At 34.8% G+C, this 15,939-nt stretch overlaps 1 protein-coding gene across 2 annotated transcripts; it reads left to right on the top strand.

The window, feature by feature from the left end:
* Nucleotides 1–1,313: 1,313 nt before the first annotated feature.
* On the top strand, nucleotides 1,314–14,733 carry LOC113078809 (FXYD domain-containing ion transport regulator 5-like). Of its 2 annotated transcripts, none has more exons than XM_026251122.1 (9): nucleotides 1,314–1,460; nucleotides 4,334–4,379; nucleotides 6,805–6,903; nucleotides 7,204–7,344; nucleotides 7,949–8,002; nucleotides 8,789–8,818; nucleotides 10,901–10,975; nucleotides 11,236–11,281; nucleotides 14,173–14,733. In XM_026251122.1, the coding sequence occupies exons 1-9, from the start codon at nucleotides 1,449–1,451 to the stop codon at nucleotides 14,195–14,197; spliced, it is 528 nt and encodes a 175-aa protein (XP_026106907.1). In that variant the 5' UTR covers nucleotides 1,314–1,448; the 3' UTR covers nucleotides 14,198–14,733. The 2 variants fall into 2 exon arrangements, with proteins under 2 accessions (XP_026106907.1, XP_026106908.1); XM_026251123.1 differs by having other exon boundaries at nucleotides 1,317–1,460; nucleotides 6,805–6,897.
* Nucleotides 14,734–15,939: the final 1,206 nt, after the last annotated feature.

Below are 15,939 nucleotides of genomic sequence, written 5' to 3'. Positions count from 1 at the left end.
CTACTATTGAATCAGAGGGACAGATAAGGATGTTGATCATTTGAGAATTGTGAAATTGAATTTATTTCTCAAGGAATGTTGGAGTATGTAGGAGGAGGAGGGTTTTCAGAGATCCTGTGATGTTCATTACAGATCTTGAACATCACAGAGAGAGGCTAAACAATGGTTCAGTACTTTTGTGATTGTAGTCTAACCTAATTTTAGGACTAGGAGGCCTTGCTTTCATGACAACCTCTGGAACATGGTGTTCTGCTTCGTTACCACATTTGTGGGTTACATGGTTTCCTTCCTTCTGTTTTCACAGAAGTCTACATAGTAGTGTGTACAGTGTGTCACTTATCTAAACCATTTGAAGGAGAACAATGCACGGCATGAGAGAAAATTCACAAGATAAGATGTCTTAAATATCTCACCAACAGAGCAAAGTGATTGGATGATGGGCAAATGACTTCAAGTCTGCTTCTTCATAACAGCGTTCAATTATGAAGACAGAAAGGTTTGTCATCAAAAGTCCCTAAAAAAAAAAAATGCTAGTGCTCATAGGGAAACTGCTATATTTCTACCCTTCTGAAAGCGTCTCCTACTGTCAAAAGAATGGATTTCCATTTTCAATCATCCCATCTTCTGTTTTTGTTCAGATCAATGAGAAAATCCACCCAAATTTTGTAGTCAGCATCACACAGAGTTATAAATGTGAACTGGTGGATCAACAAGAAGATAATGCATTGTAATAATTATTAGGAATTAAATGAGAAACACCTGGGGGGTAAAAGTCAGTTTTTACATTTCCCTAGTTAATTGTGAGGCGAGTTTGCATCTGATCTGGTTGCTAAAGTGTTCTGGGTGGTTGAAGTGTTAGTTAGTCTCTAAGTCAAAATATGACTAATTTCCCTCCTGCATACAGGCCTGTGGTATTTTTTATTTTTTTTTAACCGACTAATAAAATCAACTTGACCTAGCACTATTTATTTTTGACATTAATATAATAAAAAAAAAAAAAAATATATATATATATATATATATATATATATATATATATATATATAAATTGTATTATACAAATAATAAAATATAAAATAATTAATACATAATACATAAAAATATATTAAAATGCAATCAAATAACACTTCTCTCGGTTATGTGTTGCACATACACAAATACAGACCCGACACAAAGAGCTGCTCAGACAATGAGTTACAGTGCTGATACACAGAATGTGAGAGAGCCTGGCATTAACATAGTTTGAATTGTAGACAATAGCTGATGAGACGGGCATAAAAGAGGACTGGCAGATGTGGACACGAGTGAGGGGCCTCAGCACCAGTGAGAAGGACTGAGCGTGAGAGGAAGTTCAGCGTTAGGGCGTGGTGCACTAACCAACAGTTATATCAGACCGGCAGATGCTGTGCTCTGTTTGACTCCGATTGGATGTGGTACGCAAGATCAAAATGAACAGCAAGGTAAGTGAAATCAAATAATAAATATTTGTGCTTAGTTTTGGAGTTTCTGAGCTTGAGTGATACACAGATGCTACAAGGTAAGCAGATGTAGAGATAGAGAGGAACATGATATGCTTAGCAAGAGGCACACGTGCTTCAAGCATGTGAGATCACTGTGGACCAGCCTATTCGTTCATCTGATCCATCGATCATGGAAGACCCAGAGGACCATCTGTCTTTACAAACAAGTAAACACAGTCACTCACCTGCAGAAGAAAATGAAGTACACAGCCACAGTTCAATACATGCTTGCCCTCGCATGGATCAAAGTGGCTACTTCTAATGAAAAAGTTCTTATAGAGGCCACAAAATAAAATAGAAAGGAACAATTAAATGTAAATAATAATAATACATTTTTATTTATTCACGTCAAATGGTCAGCTGGGTGTATTAAACCTATTTATTATTATTATTTATTTATTTATTTATTTTGCAATGAGGCAAATGTATTAGTGCATTTAATTTTTTTTTAGATTTGACATGAAAAACACAGGCACAATTTATATATATATATTTTTTATGACAGCTTAAAAAGTTGCATTCAAACTCTTATTTTAATAGTTAATGCCATGTTCTATAAAGTTTGAAATGTTACTTTAAAAGCTGTAGCCAGTATGAATATATTATTGCATAGATCCGTTGAGACATTGAATTATGTTCATACCCCGCTTTATGACTCAGTCGTCTCTGCATTAAAAGGTGTTAAACAAGACAGGAATGAGGGGCTTGATCTAATTTTTCAACAAATTGAATGTGTAGTAGTAACACGTGGCAGCGGTTCACAATTACAGGAAGTGATGTGAAGCAAGACTCACATGAATTGTAAGTGGGCACTACAACCATTCATTTTTGATGTTGTAGGGGAAAGCAAGGTTAGTTGTAACTTAGTTTGGTTTTTGCTCATTTATTCAGAAAATGTTTAGCCTAAAGTTTTGATATGATGCATTTATAATCTTTGACAAGAAGATTTTACTTAACTGAGACAGATTCAGTTAAACTGTAAAGACACAAAGGCTTTGTGCTGCATGGGCTCCATATGAAGATTTCAGCAGAACATGCTATGTCCACGTTTCTGCTAGCTTAGAGGAAGCTGGTACAGTCAGGAACATTGCAGGGCTTGTTGTAATAGTGTTAACAAATCAGACGAGACAGCATGAAGCTAAACATACAGCATTTATGTAGAGATCACTTAAAAAAAATGTGTTGATTGTTATTGATAACATTTCTGTATTTGATTATTAGAAAATGTTATCCCTACTTATCAACAAGACAAATATAACATTTCCTGCATTTGAATGCAAATCTGATTTTCACTGTTAGTTTTGAAATTGACTTACCCCACACTGGACATAGTTTAGCCCACATTAAAAAAAAAAAAAAAAAAAAAACTTTTATTGAGCAAGAACACTAAACTTGATCAAAAGTGACATTAGAGACTTCTGCATTTTTGTAAACAATAGTTCTATTTCAGATAAATGTTTTGAGTTTGATTGAAGGATCACGTCACACAGAAGACTCAAGGAATGGCTGTTAAAAATTCAGTATTGCATCATAGGAATAAATTACATAAATTTAAAATATATTCAAACAGAAGACAGTTGTTTTAAATTTTAATAATATTTCAACATTTTGCTGATTTTTATTGTATAACTGATCAAACAATGAGAGCTTTGGTGAGCATAAAAGACTTCCAAATCTTACATACCCCAAACTTTTGAAAAGGTAAAATAAAATAAAATGCTTTATTTTATAATTCGTGGCTTGCCAAGGGGTTGACACAGTTTACCCAGTGACGCATCATACCCCACACTCCTTCACACCCTAAGACTCTGCTGTCATTGGTTCATATTTAAAGCCATGAGCTTTGGCCAAGTCTGCGGCAGTCTGTTCTTTCACACCTACAGAACCGCTTTATTTTTGGTCCTGCAGTTGTTTGATTATACTAATGGAGAGCTTGGTGCCTGTAATGCCAGCCTGTCATCTGATGTGTCATAATCCAATGTTTGTGTTATGTACTTGCTCATCTCAACCCCTCCCTGCAGAAACACTGGCAGCCTTCTGTTGTTGGCCTTTTATTGGCGTACATTTCCAAAACAACCGCAACTGATTGGCTAATGATAATGTTGGGAAATGTCAAAACATTTCATCTCAAAATGCTTTCATTACACAGGCAGATTGTTTACAGTAGCAAGAGAGAACCGTAAAGCACCATGACACATGCATGCTTGCTAAATATTTAACATGAAATCTGAAATGAAACTACTTACAATATTCTACCATTCAGAAAATTAGGATTGTTATGCTCACCCATGCTACATTTATTTGATCAAAAATACAATAAAACCAGTAAAATTGTGAAATACTATTTCAATTTGAAATAACTGTTTTCTATGTTAATATATTGTAAAATGTAATTTATTCCTGTGATGCAAAGCTGAATTTTCAGCATCATTATTCCAGTCCTCAGTTCACATGAGCCTTCAGGAATCATTCTAATATACTTATTTGCTGCTCAAGAAACATTTATTATTATTATCATTATTATCAAAACTGGGGGGGGGGGCGTTGATTTTTATTTACTTTTCACTGTATATTAGTCATTTCCAAATAGAAAAAAGAAAAAAAAATCCTCCAATTTTACAAACGTCACATTATGGAAGTAAAATGGGTTCACATTACTTTAAAGTTGCAATAGCATAGAATACTTAAATAACAGCAATGCTTTGTGGGAAAATCTCAAAGCAATTTTCTACAGTCACCTTTTTCCACAGTCAAGGAGAAGTGTTTTTAACCTGGTTGTGTACTCGTGTTTATGGGTGTTTTCTCTTTTTCAGATCATTTTACGAGGGGCCGCCTTTTTCCTGTTACTCGTCTTCAGAAGTGAGTTATCATGATTCTTCTCCTCTCTCTTTCACACATGCACACACACCGTCTTTTATGACGTTACACGTATACATCACAACCATTTGTCAGCATAATCTGATAATGCATATTTTTAATAAAATCCTACATTACCCAAAACCACAAATGACCAGTGGGTCTAATCTTTTTCAGATGAATACTTCCAATAAAAGATTGATTTATAGCCGTTCTGCAATAATCACAGTGTTTGCCAGTAGAATTGCTCAGTCTCATGTGGCCATTCATCTTGTGAAGGGATTCATTGGAAAAACTGCACATAGCCGGAAAATGCACACAAATATGCCGTGACCCATCTCTGTTAGACCACAATTAGTCCTTGTTCTGTGGCAGGGTCTATGAGAGGCCTGCCTTCATTACAAACCGCTGCACTCTACATCACCACACTGTTATTATGCCTGCCACAGAATACATTTGCATTCATCTGCTGCTTGTGTGTGTGGAAACTCGAACTCTGAAGCCGGCGCGGATCACTGAATGTGTTCTTCAAACACTCATAAGTCATAATGGTGTCAGAAGGAGATTGTTGGTAATGCTCTATAAAAAAAAAAAAAAAAATCAGATGCTCTAGTAACAATCTCAAATATGTGTCTCTGCAGCCTTAATGGAAGTATCAATTTAATATTCTCTCTCTCTCCTTCTGTAGTTTTATTTGACACTTGTGATTTGTGTATGAATACAAAATGGTATTAGATAGTCTAAATGCCTTTAAAGGGGACATAACACACAGTTTCAGCCATAACACACACAGTTTATGAAGACATTTCTGCAAATGTTCGGGACACTGGCTTTTTTTTGCAGCAATTCCTGGTTAGGCAAAATTACTAATATTATTATCAGTTATTATTGCATGAATAATTTAATTGCACAAGTTAGCCTAATTCATGTACCCCCCCCCCCAACCCACACACACACACACACACACACAGAAAAAAAACAAAAAAAAACCTAAAAAACCTTCTGTAGCGTCCAACCTTTCATTCTTCACACGTATTTAACATAAAAACAGCTCTTTGCGCTTTGTTACTTTTAATATAATGCAAATGTTCAGCTTTCTGTACATTTTATCATGAAATAAAAACAATAAATGTGTTTTTTAGGCTCTTTAATGTGTTGTGAGAGATCGCTGTATTTGACTCAGCTCAAGAAGCATGTGAATCAATTAGAACTATTACATGATTAAACATTAATTACATTGTACTTTATCTTTCATGCATTCTGCTGTTCATTCATGTTTATTTCATGATACAACTGTATTAAAAAGGGAAAAGCACATATATTGATTGCAATTCATGATAAAATGTGCACATTTTGAACACAAAAAGCATTAATAAAACATTAAACATTATTTCCTATCTGCTTATTAACTTTATTCATGCAAAACACTGCTTTATTCTCAAAATATTACATCAATTAATCTCGTCTTGCTATGACTTTATTCTTGTATTTTGACTTTATTCTCAAAACAGGCCTACCACTTCCAGTAATCGTATTATTATTATGTGGCACCAAAACGCTTCAAATATAGATGATAAATAAAACATTTATAGCCTAATTTATGTGATGACATTTACACACAAATTAACAAATTACAAAACAAATATATTCATTAGTCTAGATTAGAAGCTCGGAAAATGCTGAAAATTAAACAAAAACAATAGGCAAGTTTTAATACCGTTTTTGCATCTGCCCCCTCACACTAATTGTCACACACTGCACGAGCTGACAACAACTCTGCTAAAAAGTTGTTGTTGTTTTGCAAAAAAACTTGTGCTGCAAGCTGTTTGCGTGATGATCTGTTCTGGAAAATATATCTCCATTTCTTGTGTCCAAACTTTTCTTAAAGCCATGTTGCTGCTGCTGTTTTCCTTCCGCTATATAGTGTTTATATGTGTGTGTGTGTTTGTGTGTGTGTGTGTGTGTGTGTGTGTATGTGGTGTCTATATTAATATTAATACAAACTGCATTTCTTGCTGTAACTTTGAAATCAATCCGTTTTTGGGCCTTAAATTGCGTAATATATTTCTATCAATTGCCCATTTTAAGCAGGGGTTTGCTGAAACCGTTTTCTGGTAATAGTATTTTTATATGCTATAAATAATTTTACAAGATAGCCATCAGCTTTCAAAGATTTTTGAAAAATAGCCTAGGTATATTGTTGAAAATACCCCTGGGAAATCAATATCCCAAGATCTTGAACTGTATCCCAGAAAATATACTTTTTCAGCAACTCCAAAAAAATATGAGATGTGATCAGCATCCAAAAGATCCCACATAATACCTAAAGAGACCTGAAGAGCACAAGATTTCCACACCCAAACTCTCCATCTTCATGAAGAAGTTTTCTAACCACAGCCAAAATGTTTCTGTGTTTCTGTCTATAAAGGTTTTGCAGCTGAGAACGTGACAGAAACAGAGACCCCAGCACCAATGACAAGCCCCACACCTCCGTTTAATAACACTGAACCCACAGACGAGGGTAAGGGTAGGAATTTGATTTCCTTTTTTACATTTTTATTTCCCAGCATAACCACATAACCATCCCAGGATTGCCTGTTATGTTTTATATTATAGTCAGTATATGTTTATTCTACACTTCCAATTTGTTTGCGGTTTTGAATCGAAGTGTTTCCAATACAGCTAAACTGAGTTACAGGTCCAGTACAAAATGTCTTCGTAAATTGTGTTCTGTCACAGAAGGAATTGATTTTTGGTGGCATAATAAACTGGCGATATTTGTCTCTAGTCCAATTCAATCATGAAAGTGTTTGCCTTGTTCATTCAGATAACTTGAAAACAACAGAGGTGACAATGAGCCCAGAAGAAGAGGATTCTAACCTCACCCTAACTGCAGCAAACACTGAAGACTCTACAGAATCCCCTGTGCCATCCTCGGTGACCTCCAAAAAGACATCTGCCGCACACCGTAAGCCCTGATTCTGACTGAAATGCAACTTTGGTTTTGGTGAAAGGACTTTCAGTGTGGGATTGGGGGATTGGGGGAGGGTAACGGAGCTCAGGATTGCATGAATAGCTGAGAGGCTTCCTCTTTACTCATGCAATTTATATCAAGGGCACACATAATTAGCAGGTAATTAGAAAATGTTCAAGGCTCTTTCCATGCTGAGAGGCTTAAAGATAATGCAGCATTTCAGCAGGATTGAGGAGCACTGTCGCGGCGAGCTGATATGCTTTATGAAGAATCAACCAACCATATATCCTGGGAGAGCAGGGCCATTGAAATATGCAAAAATTGAATTTGAAAGACAGGGCCGGACAGAGAATGAGTGCTGCTGGAATTAAATTAGAAGCTATTACGGACAAATCCATAGGATTGCGATAAGAAGCAGCATCTGCTTTTCACTCGGAAAGTCTTTGCTGTCAACCTACATTATGGACAAAAACGGGATTCAAAAGATCACTCCTATTCATAACTCTGTGAATTTGAGAAAAAGAATGTACATGCTAGATTAGGTTTCTCTCTTTGTCTTTTTCCTTGACCTCACTTCCCTCTCATTTTCTCATTGAAGCGACCCTTAACACCACCACCTCCAGAATCGAGGCCGCCAGACCTGTAAAGTGGGGTAAAACTTTCTCATCTTCCTCTTTTTTTCTTTTTTTTTTTTTTTTTTTTTACATAAATGTGACCCTAGATCACAAAACATGTCTTAAGTCACTGGGGTATATTTTTTGCAATAGCCAAAAAACATTGTATGGGTCAAAATTATCGATTTTCTTTTATGGCAAAAATCATTAAGATATGAAGTAAAGATATTTTGTAAATTTCCTACTGTAAATATATAAAAACTTAAGTTTTAATTAATAATACGCATAGCTAAGAATTCATTTAGACAACTTTAAAGGCGATTTTCTCAGTATTTTGAATTTTATTTTATTTTTTTTGCTCCCTCATATTCCAGATGTTCAAATAGTTGTATATCGGCCAAATATTGTCTGATCCTAATAAACCATACATCATGTATATGTGTGTGTGTGTGTGTGTGTGTATATATATATATATATATATATATATATTTCATTACATTTCACTGATTTTCTTTCAATTTAACCCATCAAATCTTAAAGTCATTTGCATAAACTGCATCTTATTAACACAACTTTGATTGAATCATAGAAAATTAGTGTTGGAGATCATGTGATGTGGATAAGTGAAAGATTGTTTCTTCTCATTAGATGCAGAAGGCTCATGAATCCATCACCATGATCACACACACCCACACATATTCTACTGGCTTATTTAGAATATTATGAAAATGATAGAGTCTATTACATTTTATAGGCATGTGGACTGTTTTTAGGTCTTGTTTATGATGTCAACATCTCTCTAAATTTTGCAATTTCCTCAACAGACAAGAAATGGGACGAACCGTTTAATTACAGTAAGTATTTGTTTAATCATTCCTTCATTAATAGTTCTCACTGATGCAGACTTCACGATTACTGCTAGAGCAAACCTCTAACCCAAAGTATTGTATGTCATCTGTAACTCGTGCCGCACTGTTTGATATGGATGATACTTTAAATTATGTGTTGTTTGTGCTACAATTTTTTCAAGTGACTGGACTTATAGATTCTCACTTAATGGATGAAAAAACACAACAGAAGGAATGTCACAGAAATCCAATAGCAGTGTTATTCAAATAACATTATTATAATTTAGTAATTATAGTTGAGTTGACCCAAAAATAAAAATTTGCTTAAATGTACTCACCCTCAGGCCTTCCGACTTGTACATGAGTTTGTTTCTTCATTGGAAGAGATTTTGAGAATTGTAGCATTATATAACTTGTGAATGGGTGCCGTCAGAATGAGAGCCCAAATGGCTGATAAAAACATCATAATAAACAAATCCATCAAAACTTTTTTAACTTTGTTGCTGGCAAAAAATACATAATCGATAATAAAGCTTCCTCCAATATAAAAGTGCATCCCCTTTTGATGTCTCACATCAAAATCCACGGACATATTTGTTTAGAACTAGACTTTTGGACTGTTTTCACTTGTAAACAGGGCTTGATCGGTGCATATTTCTCTCCTGATTCAGATGAGATTACTTTTTTTAATATTGGATAAAGCAACACTATGAATGAAAAGCTTTATTTTAGCCATATAAGCAACAGTTAAAAACATCTTAGTGTTGAATTTATTTACAAGCCTGCAGTTTAATTGATGGACTGGAGTTGTGTGGATTATTGTGGTGTTTTTGTCAGCTGTTTGCACTCTCATTCTCACGGCACCCATTCACTGCAGAGCATCCATTGTGATATAATGCTACATTTCTCCAAATCTGATCTGATGAAGAAACAAACTCATATACATCTGGATAACCTGAGGGTAAGTATATGTTCAGCAAATTTATGGTTGAACTATTTCTTTAAAGACTTTCCCTTAACAATAACATTAATAGACCACACATTTGTGACCCAGGAGCGCAAAACCAGTCTTAAGTCACTGGGGTATATTTGAAGCAATAGCCAAAAATACATTGTATGGAGAAGAATTATACATTTTTCTTTTATGCCAAAAATCCTTAGGATATTATGTAAAGATCATGTTCCGTGAAGATATTTTGTAAATATATCCAAAACCTATTTTTTAATTAGTAATATGCATTGCTAAGAACATCTGGACAACTTTCAAAGTGATTCTCTCAGTATTAAGATTTTTAAATCTAAAATATAATTTTTTTAGAAATGAATCTTTATAACTGGTTTTGTGGTCCATGGACACATTTGGTGATCTTGTGGAACTCATTACCAATTAATTGTCTGCTGATTTCTCTGGTACAGCAGCGTACGAGCTGCTGTCAGTGCATTCAACCACAAAGACTGGAGGAACTCAATCTCTCTGTCAGTGGAAAGTATTGTGTTTATAAGAAGCGCAGATGTGCCGAGCTCAGGAGCACTATTACTGTCTCAAGAGCTGTAGTTGAAAGCTTATGACCTGGCGACAGCCTCTGCTTCAATCACTTCCTATTGTTAGGGCAGCTACAAGAAATCTGATGTTCAGGAAATAGCCTCATTAGCTGTGACCCGAAGATGTCTCTGTTCTGCATTCATTCCCCAGGAACTAAGTTTATAAGAGCCTGAATATGTTTCAGAGTTTCATCAGTTAAGGGTGTTTAATGGCGGTTCGCTGTTACTTTAAAGCATGTGTTGTGTGTGTGTGTGTGTGTGTGAGAGAGGGGGGGGGGGGGTTACCTGCTTTGTGTGTACTGAATGCTGCATGTGATAAAGTTTGAGGATTTGTTTATAAAATTGACTTTTGTTGCTTCTCTTGCTGTGAGAGACACTCGATGATTGAAAGTCTGTTGTGACATCCACACACAAGCATGAAATTAAAATTAATGTGACTTTATGTATGTTTCCAGACTGCTCGACTGGATTCTTCTGTTAGTGTGTTCTGCATCGTGTTTAATGCATAACATGACTTAAGTTTATTGTTTTATTTATTTATTTCAGATTACTCCAATCTACGTCATGTAGGGTTAACCATCGCCGCAGTTCTCTTTGTGATGGGAATCATGGTGCTTGGTTGTAAGTAAACTCATTTTCAACTCTCAATCCAGTCAAAAATAAATGGACAAAAGCTGTCACTGGGGAGGTACCTTTTCAAAAGGTACACTTTTGTTCCTTTTAGGTTCTAATATGTTCACTTTAATTAATCATATGTAACGTTAAGGTTCCAAAATGGACCTTTTATGTACAAGCGACAGCTTTTGTTCCTTTTATAAACCATTACAATTTAAATCCCCAAACCTCTCTCCTCTCTTTTTTATTCTTCCTCCATCTGTAAGGTGGCAAAGTGAAACGAATCCCACGGTGTCATATTGGCAAAGGAAGGTGAGAAAAAACTGTTTACCATGAGTGTATTCTTGTCAGACAGTCACATACTACCAAACAGTATATAGTATACACTTTGCATTATGCAAATGTTGCCAAAATGTTCAGTACATATACAAAAGATCCCAATGTGTAGAATACTATATCCCCATAACGTATGAAGTTGACATTTTTAACCTCTTTCTTGATTCATTATTTGATTGGACTGACCAAATGTAATATTTTCATGTTTTTGTAATTGTATATAGTGTATAAACAGTATATAATTGACTAATATTACATTCTGAATAACATGCTAAAGTAGTAGGTGGTACACCATGTAAACTACACTTCTCTATTAATACGTTTTGTGTAAGCTCTACTGTAAACTGATCATTTAGACAAATCGATAGTTAATTTGAGAACATTTGCATACTGTGCTTAGTTTACATGCTATTTACTGCTTTAAAAGTGGTATGCTCTTTCGTACATATTCATTGTGTACTTTTTTAATGCATGTAGCGATCAGATGCCTAATAACATTTTGCCTCTTTCTGATGTGTCTTTATAATCATTATGGACTTCATTGTGTTTATACGCCATTAGGGCTTTTATATTGATTGTTCTAAAACACATGACTTCATTCTTTCCACATATAATGAATGCGAAGAGTTAAACTTGAATGTGCTTATTATACACCTGTCAGTGCCATCTGATAATGAAAATACACAACCATTGCATGGAGAGAATGTCAACTGAATTGACTCGTGCAAGAGAGACAACAAAACAGTATATAATTTTAGTAATATAAGAGAAGAATAATAACACTTCTCTATGAAAAGAGCCTTTTCAAATGATCTCGGCTATTAAGGCAAAAAGGCATAATTTTCTTTCTCTGCAAAATATTAACAAGCGGTAACGCTTTACCTGGAGAGAAAGCAGTTGTTGACTTGGCTTTAACTCACACAGAGCTGCTGTGAAAACCCTGCTGGAGGCTTTAACAGCTGATTTATACTATATTTAATGGAATATTTAATGCCCTGTGGCAATAAGCTGACTTATTAAATAAGGTGTCCATATTTTAGTTTTCCAGAATGAGGACTGTGGGTGCAAGGTCTATATCCCAAATATCAACCATTTAAATTGTCATTTCCAAACCTAAAATATATATTTTACAGTAAATTTTATGTATATTGATCATAAACACAGCTAAAAAAACTTAACATCATAGTTTTATCATATACTGTAGAATACAAAATGTTCCAATACAAGTATTTCAGGCAAATGTAACTTATTCAACATTTCAAACCTTTAACCCATGGGGGAGAATCAACCAATTGGCAAAAGTAGGCAAAAGTAGCCCAATACCATGAAAAACAAAATGTTTGTGGGAGCAGGCGGAATGGACACAAAACAATCTGGGGAGTGAAATATACATGTTACAGGTGCGGAGGATAATGGTCTAAAATTCAGCAGCATTAAGAAAACAGTCCCTCGCAGGGCTCTAATTCAAAAATGCACGGTGAATGGTGACTGTAGACTGCAAAAGCCGAATCCTGAACATTTTTGTCGATTAGAAATCCCGGCCAAACGCTTTTTTTTTTAGCTCCGAAAGGGGACATGTCCGGTAAAGAGAGGATACATGGTAACATCACCCTACTGTATATTAAATGTTTAGTAAAATTTGATAAAACTTTTACTTACCTTCAGGCCATCCAAGATGTACAGTACCTGTAAGTGAGTTTGGTTCTTCATCAAAACAGATTTGGAAAAAAAAATAGCATTACATCACTTCTCTGCAGTGAATGGGTGAGGTCAGAATGAGAGTCCATCACAATAATCATTCCACACAAATCTAGTTGGTCAATTAACATCACAAAGGTACTGGGTTACTCCGCCGCGGTACCCCCAAAGCAATCTAAAATAGTCAGAATATAAACACTTATTATAGGTGCACCCTAGTGATTCAAGACAGACTAAAAACACGGTTTGGAAAATGGATTCATGGTGTACTCGCTTATTATATACATTTTGTATACTTTGAACACAAAAAAAAAGTTACGGACCGCAGCTCTGATTGGTTGATTTCTTACCGGGAGCGGATGAATTTGTGCAAATGGCAATAGGAGCACTGGGAGGAGCCAGAGGAGCTTGATTTTTTTCACAAATTATCTGTCTCATATTCTACTGTCAGTACATAATGACAGGTTTTATAAATATGTAAAAAATAAATTTTTACAAAAGTTACCAACTGCAGCTTTAAATCTACCAACATATTTATTTAGAACTGGTTTCGCTTATTTATGCGTCACTTGTGGATTATTGAGATCTTTTTTATCAACTGTTTGGATTATCATTCTGATGGCACCCATTCACTGCAGAGCATCCATTGGTGAGCAAGTGATGGAATGCTAAATATCTCAAAATCTGTTCCGATGGAAAAACAAACTAATCTACCGTACATCTTGGATAGCCTGAGGGTGAGTACATTTCCTGCAAATTTTCATTTTTTGGGGTAAATTATTCCTTTAGGGACATTTCCACAAGATGTTACCGGTGAGAAAACCTGCTCACAAATATGATTGATTGTGGTTAGAAATTACTCAATCTAAATTTAATTTATTCTAAAATTAATTTTATCCTTACAATGAATCACATTGCATTGCTGCTCGTTTTAACAAAGTTAAACTCTGGAAATGTTGACAAACTTTTGCCTACATAGAAAACTAGTTCATTGCCAAAATGGCCTCCAGGTAAACTGATTTACTTGAATGGAAAGTTTTTTTTTTTTTTTTTGAGAAAATGCAAAACTAACAAATTCTCTCTCTCTCTCTCTCTCTCTCTCTCTCTCTCTCTCTCTCTCTCCAATCTCTTTCTAACATTATTTTATTTAATTTTTTCTGGGTGCATAGTTCATACGAGGTGACCAGAAGTTAACACTTTCCCGGCATTGATCAGCTGGCCCTGCAAATAAACAGAAGAACAGCAGAACACCCAGTCAGTCCTGTTTCCACAGCGGTTACAGACTTACATTTCCCCCTTGTGAGGACAACATCATAAGGACAAGATGGAGAGTTTGTGTGTGTGTGTGTGTGTGTGTGTGAGCGTGTTCATTATTTCAAACTGATCTCCAGGATTGTCACAGAGGCGCCGGGGAATAAGATGTGTGCTATCGTGCTGCACTAAACGCCAGCAGTAACACACCGGCTGGGACTTTGGCAGATCCCAACGTAATCACGCATCACAGACACAAAATCCCTTCATCCCTCTGCTCTCCTGCACCAAACTGCTTGGTTTAAGCATCAAACTTTGTACAATATAGGCCTGTACTTGTGTTTTATTATTATTATTTCAATACCATGCATCCTCAGATGTGTCAATCTTTGTGTAGCTCACAAGCGCCCTCAAGAGGCCTTCAGACACATTTATTATGAGATCTCCCAAGAGGAGAAGAATAAAAACAATTTGACTGAGTCTGTTTAGTGATTCATGTTTCTGATTCTTTACATTTATTTTTTAATAAATAAATAAAATACAGCTTTATCAGTGTATACCGCCTGAGTTTAGACTAAGTGGAGTTTCATATTATTATCTTGCATAAGCTGGGCTGTCAACAGTGGAAAATGAGTATATGCTGTTGTCAGAGGAAAAATGAAAATATCAAGACCATCTATTGGTGACATTTACCATTAGCATATCTCAGCTGGAAAATTGTGCAAGGTGTTTATGTTACTATTCTATAATTAACCCGAAAATGCAAATACTGTTATAAAAAAGGCAGATTTTATTTTTCTTCCATAGCAGAACGTTCAAGATGCTCTTTTGTAAACAGCAAAACTGAATGGTTGATACTGATAACTAAGCTTAAATTAAATGAGTAAATAATTAAAAACTTAATTTAAATAAAGCTGAAATTTAAAAGATTAAATGAAGAAACATGTTAAAAAAAATACTTTTAATTAAACTTAAACTTAGAAAACTGAAATGTTGCTTTGGTAACTAATTAAAATCATAAGTACAAAAACTGAAATAAAAATACATTTAAAATGTGAATGTTTGAAAGGCAAATATTTTAAGAAATATACTTTAAAAAATAATAGAAATACCAAAACATAAAAAAATACATAAAAATATATAAAAGTTATTCAAATTATTAAATAATACTAAAATAACACTGATGGCAAGCACAAAAAAACTACCTTAAATTAAATTTTTAAAAAATAACAATTAATTATTAAATGCCTTATTTTACATAGGCTAAATGTATTATTTAAAAAAAATACACATTTTTCAAAGGAAATTGTTTCATTCACAATAGCACCATGCTAATGGAGCAGATATCACCCATTGTGTAGATGATGATGATCAAACTGTGCATCTAGTCCTTTTTATGATCTCTATATTAATTCCACCCAAATCAGATACATATAATACTAGCAAAGTTGTTTAGAACCATAATGTTTATTTATGTCTCATTCAACAAATAGATGACATGTTGTCTTATAAAATATATACAGCAACAGGCATTTAAATTTAAACTTCAGTAGAAATCACACAAATGTCCATTAATTACGGCGACGGTTATCATAAAGAATCGAGTCTGTGCACTACCAATGCTCCAGACTCTATTCTTGTGCACTGGGAGTGTATAGTACATTATCAAACTGCTGGTCAAATGT

Source organism: Carassius auratus, unplaced genomic scaffold (assembly GCF_003368295.1).
Source record: "Carassius auratus strain Wakin unplaced genomic scaffold, ASM336829v1 scaf_tig00026611, whole genome shotgun sequence".
NCBI classification, from domain to species: domain Eukaryota; kingdom Metazoa; phylum Chordata; class Actinopteri; order Cypriniformes; family Cyprinidae; genus Carassius; species Carassius auratus.
This window is presented reverse-complemented; position numbering and strand designations above follow the sequence as displayed.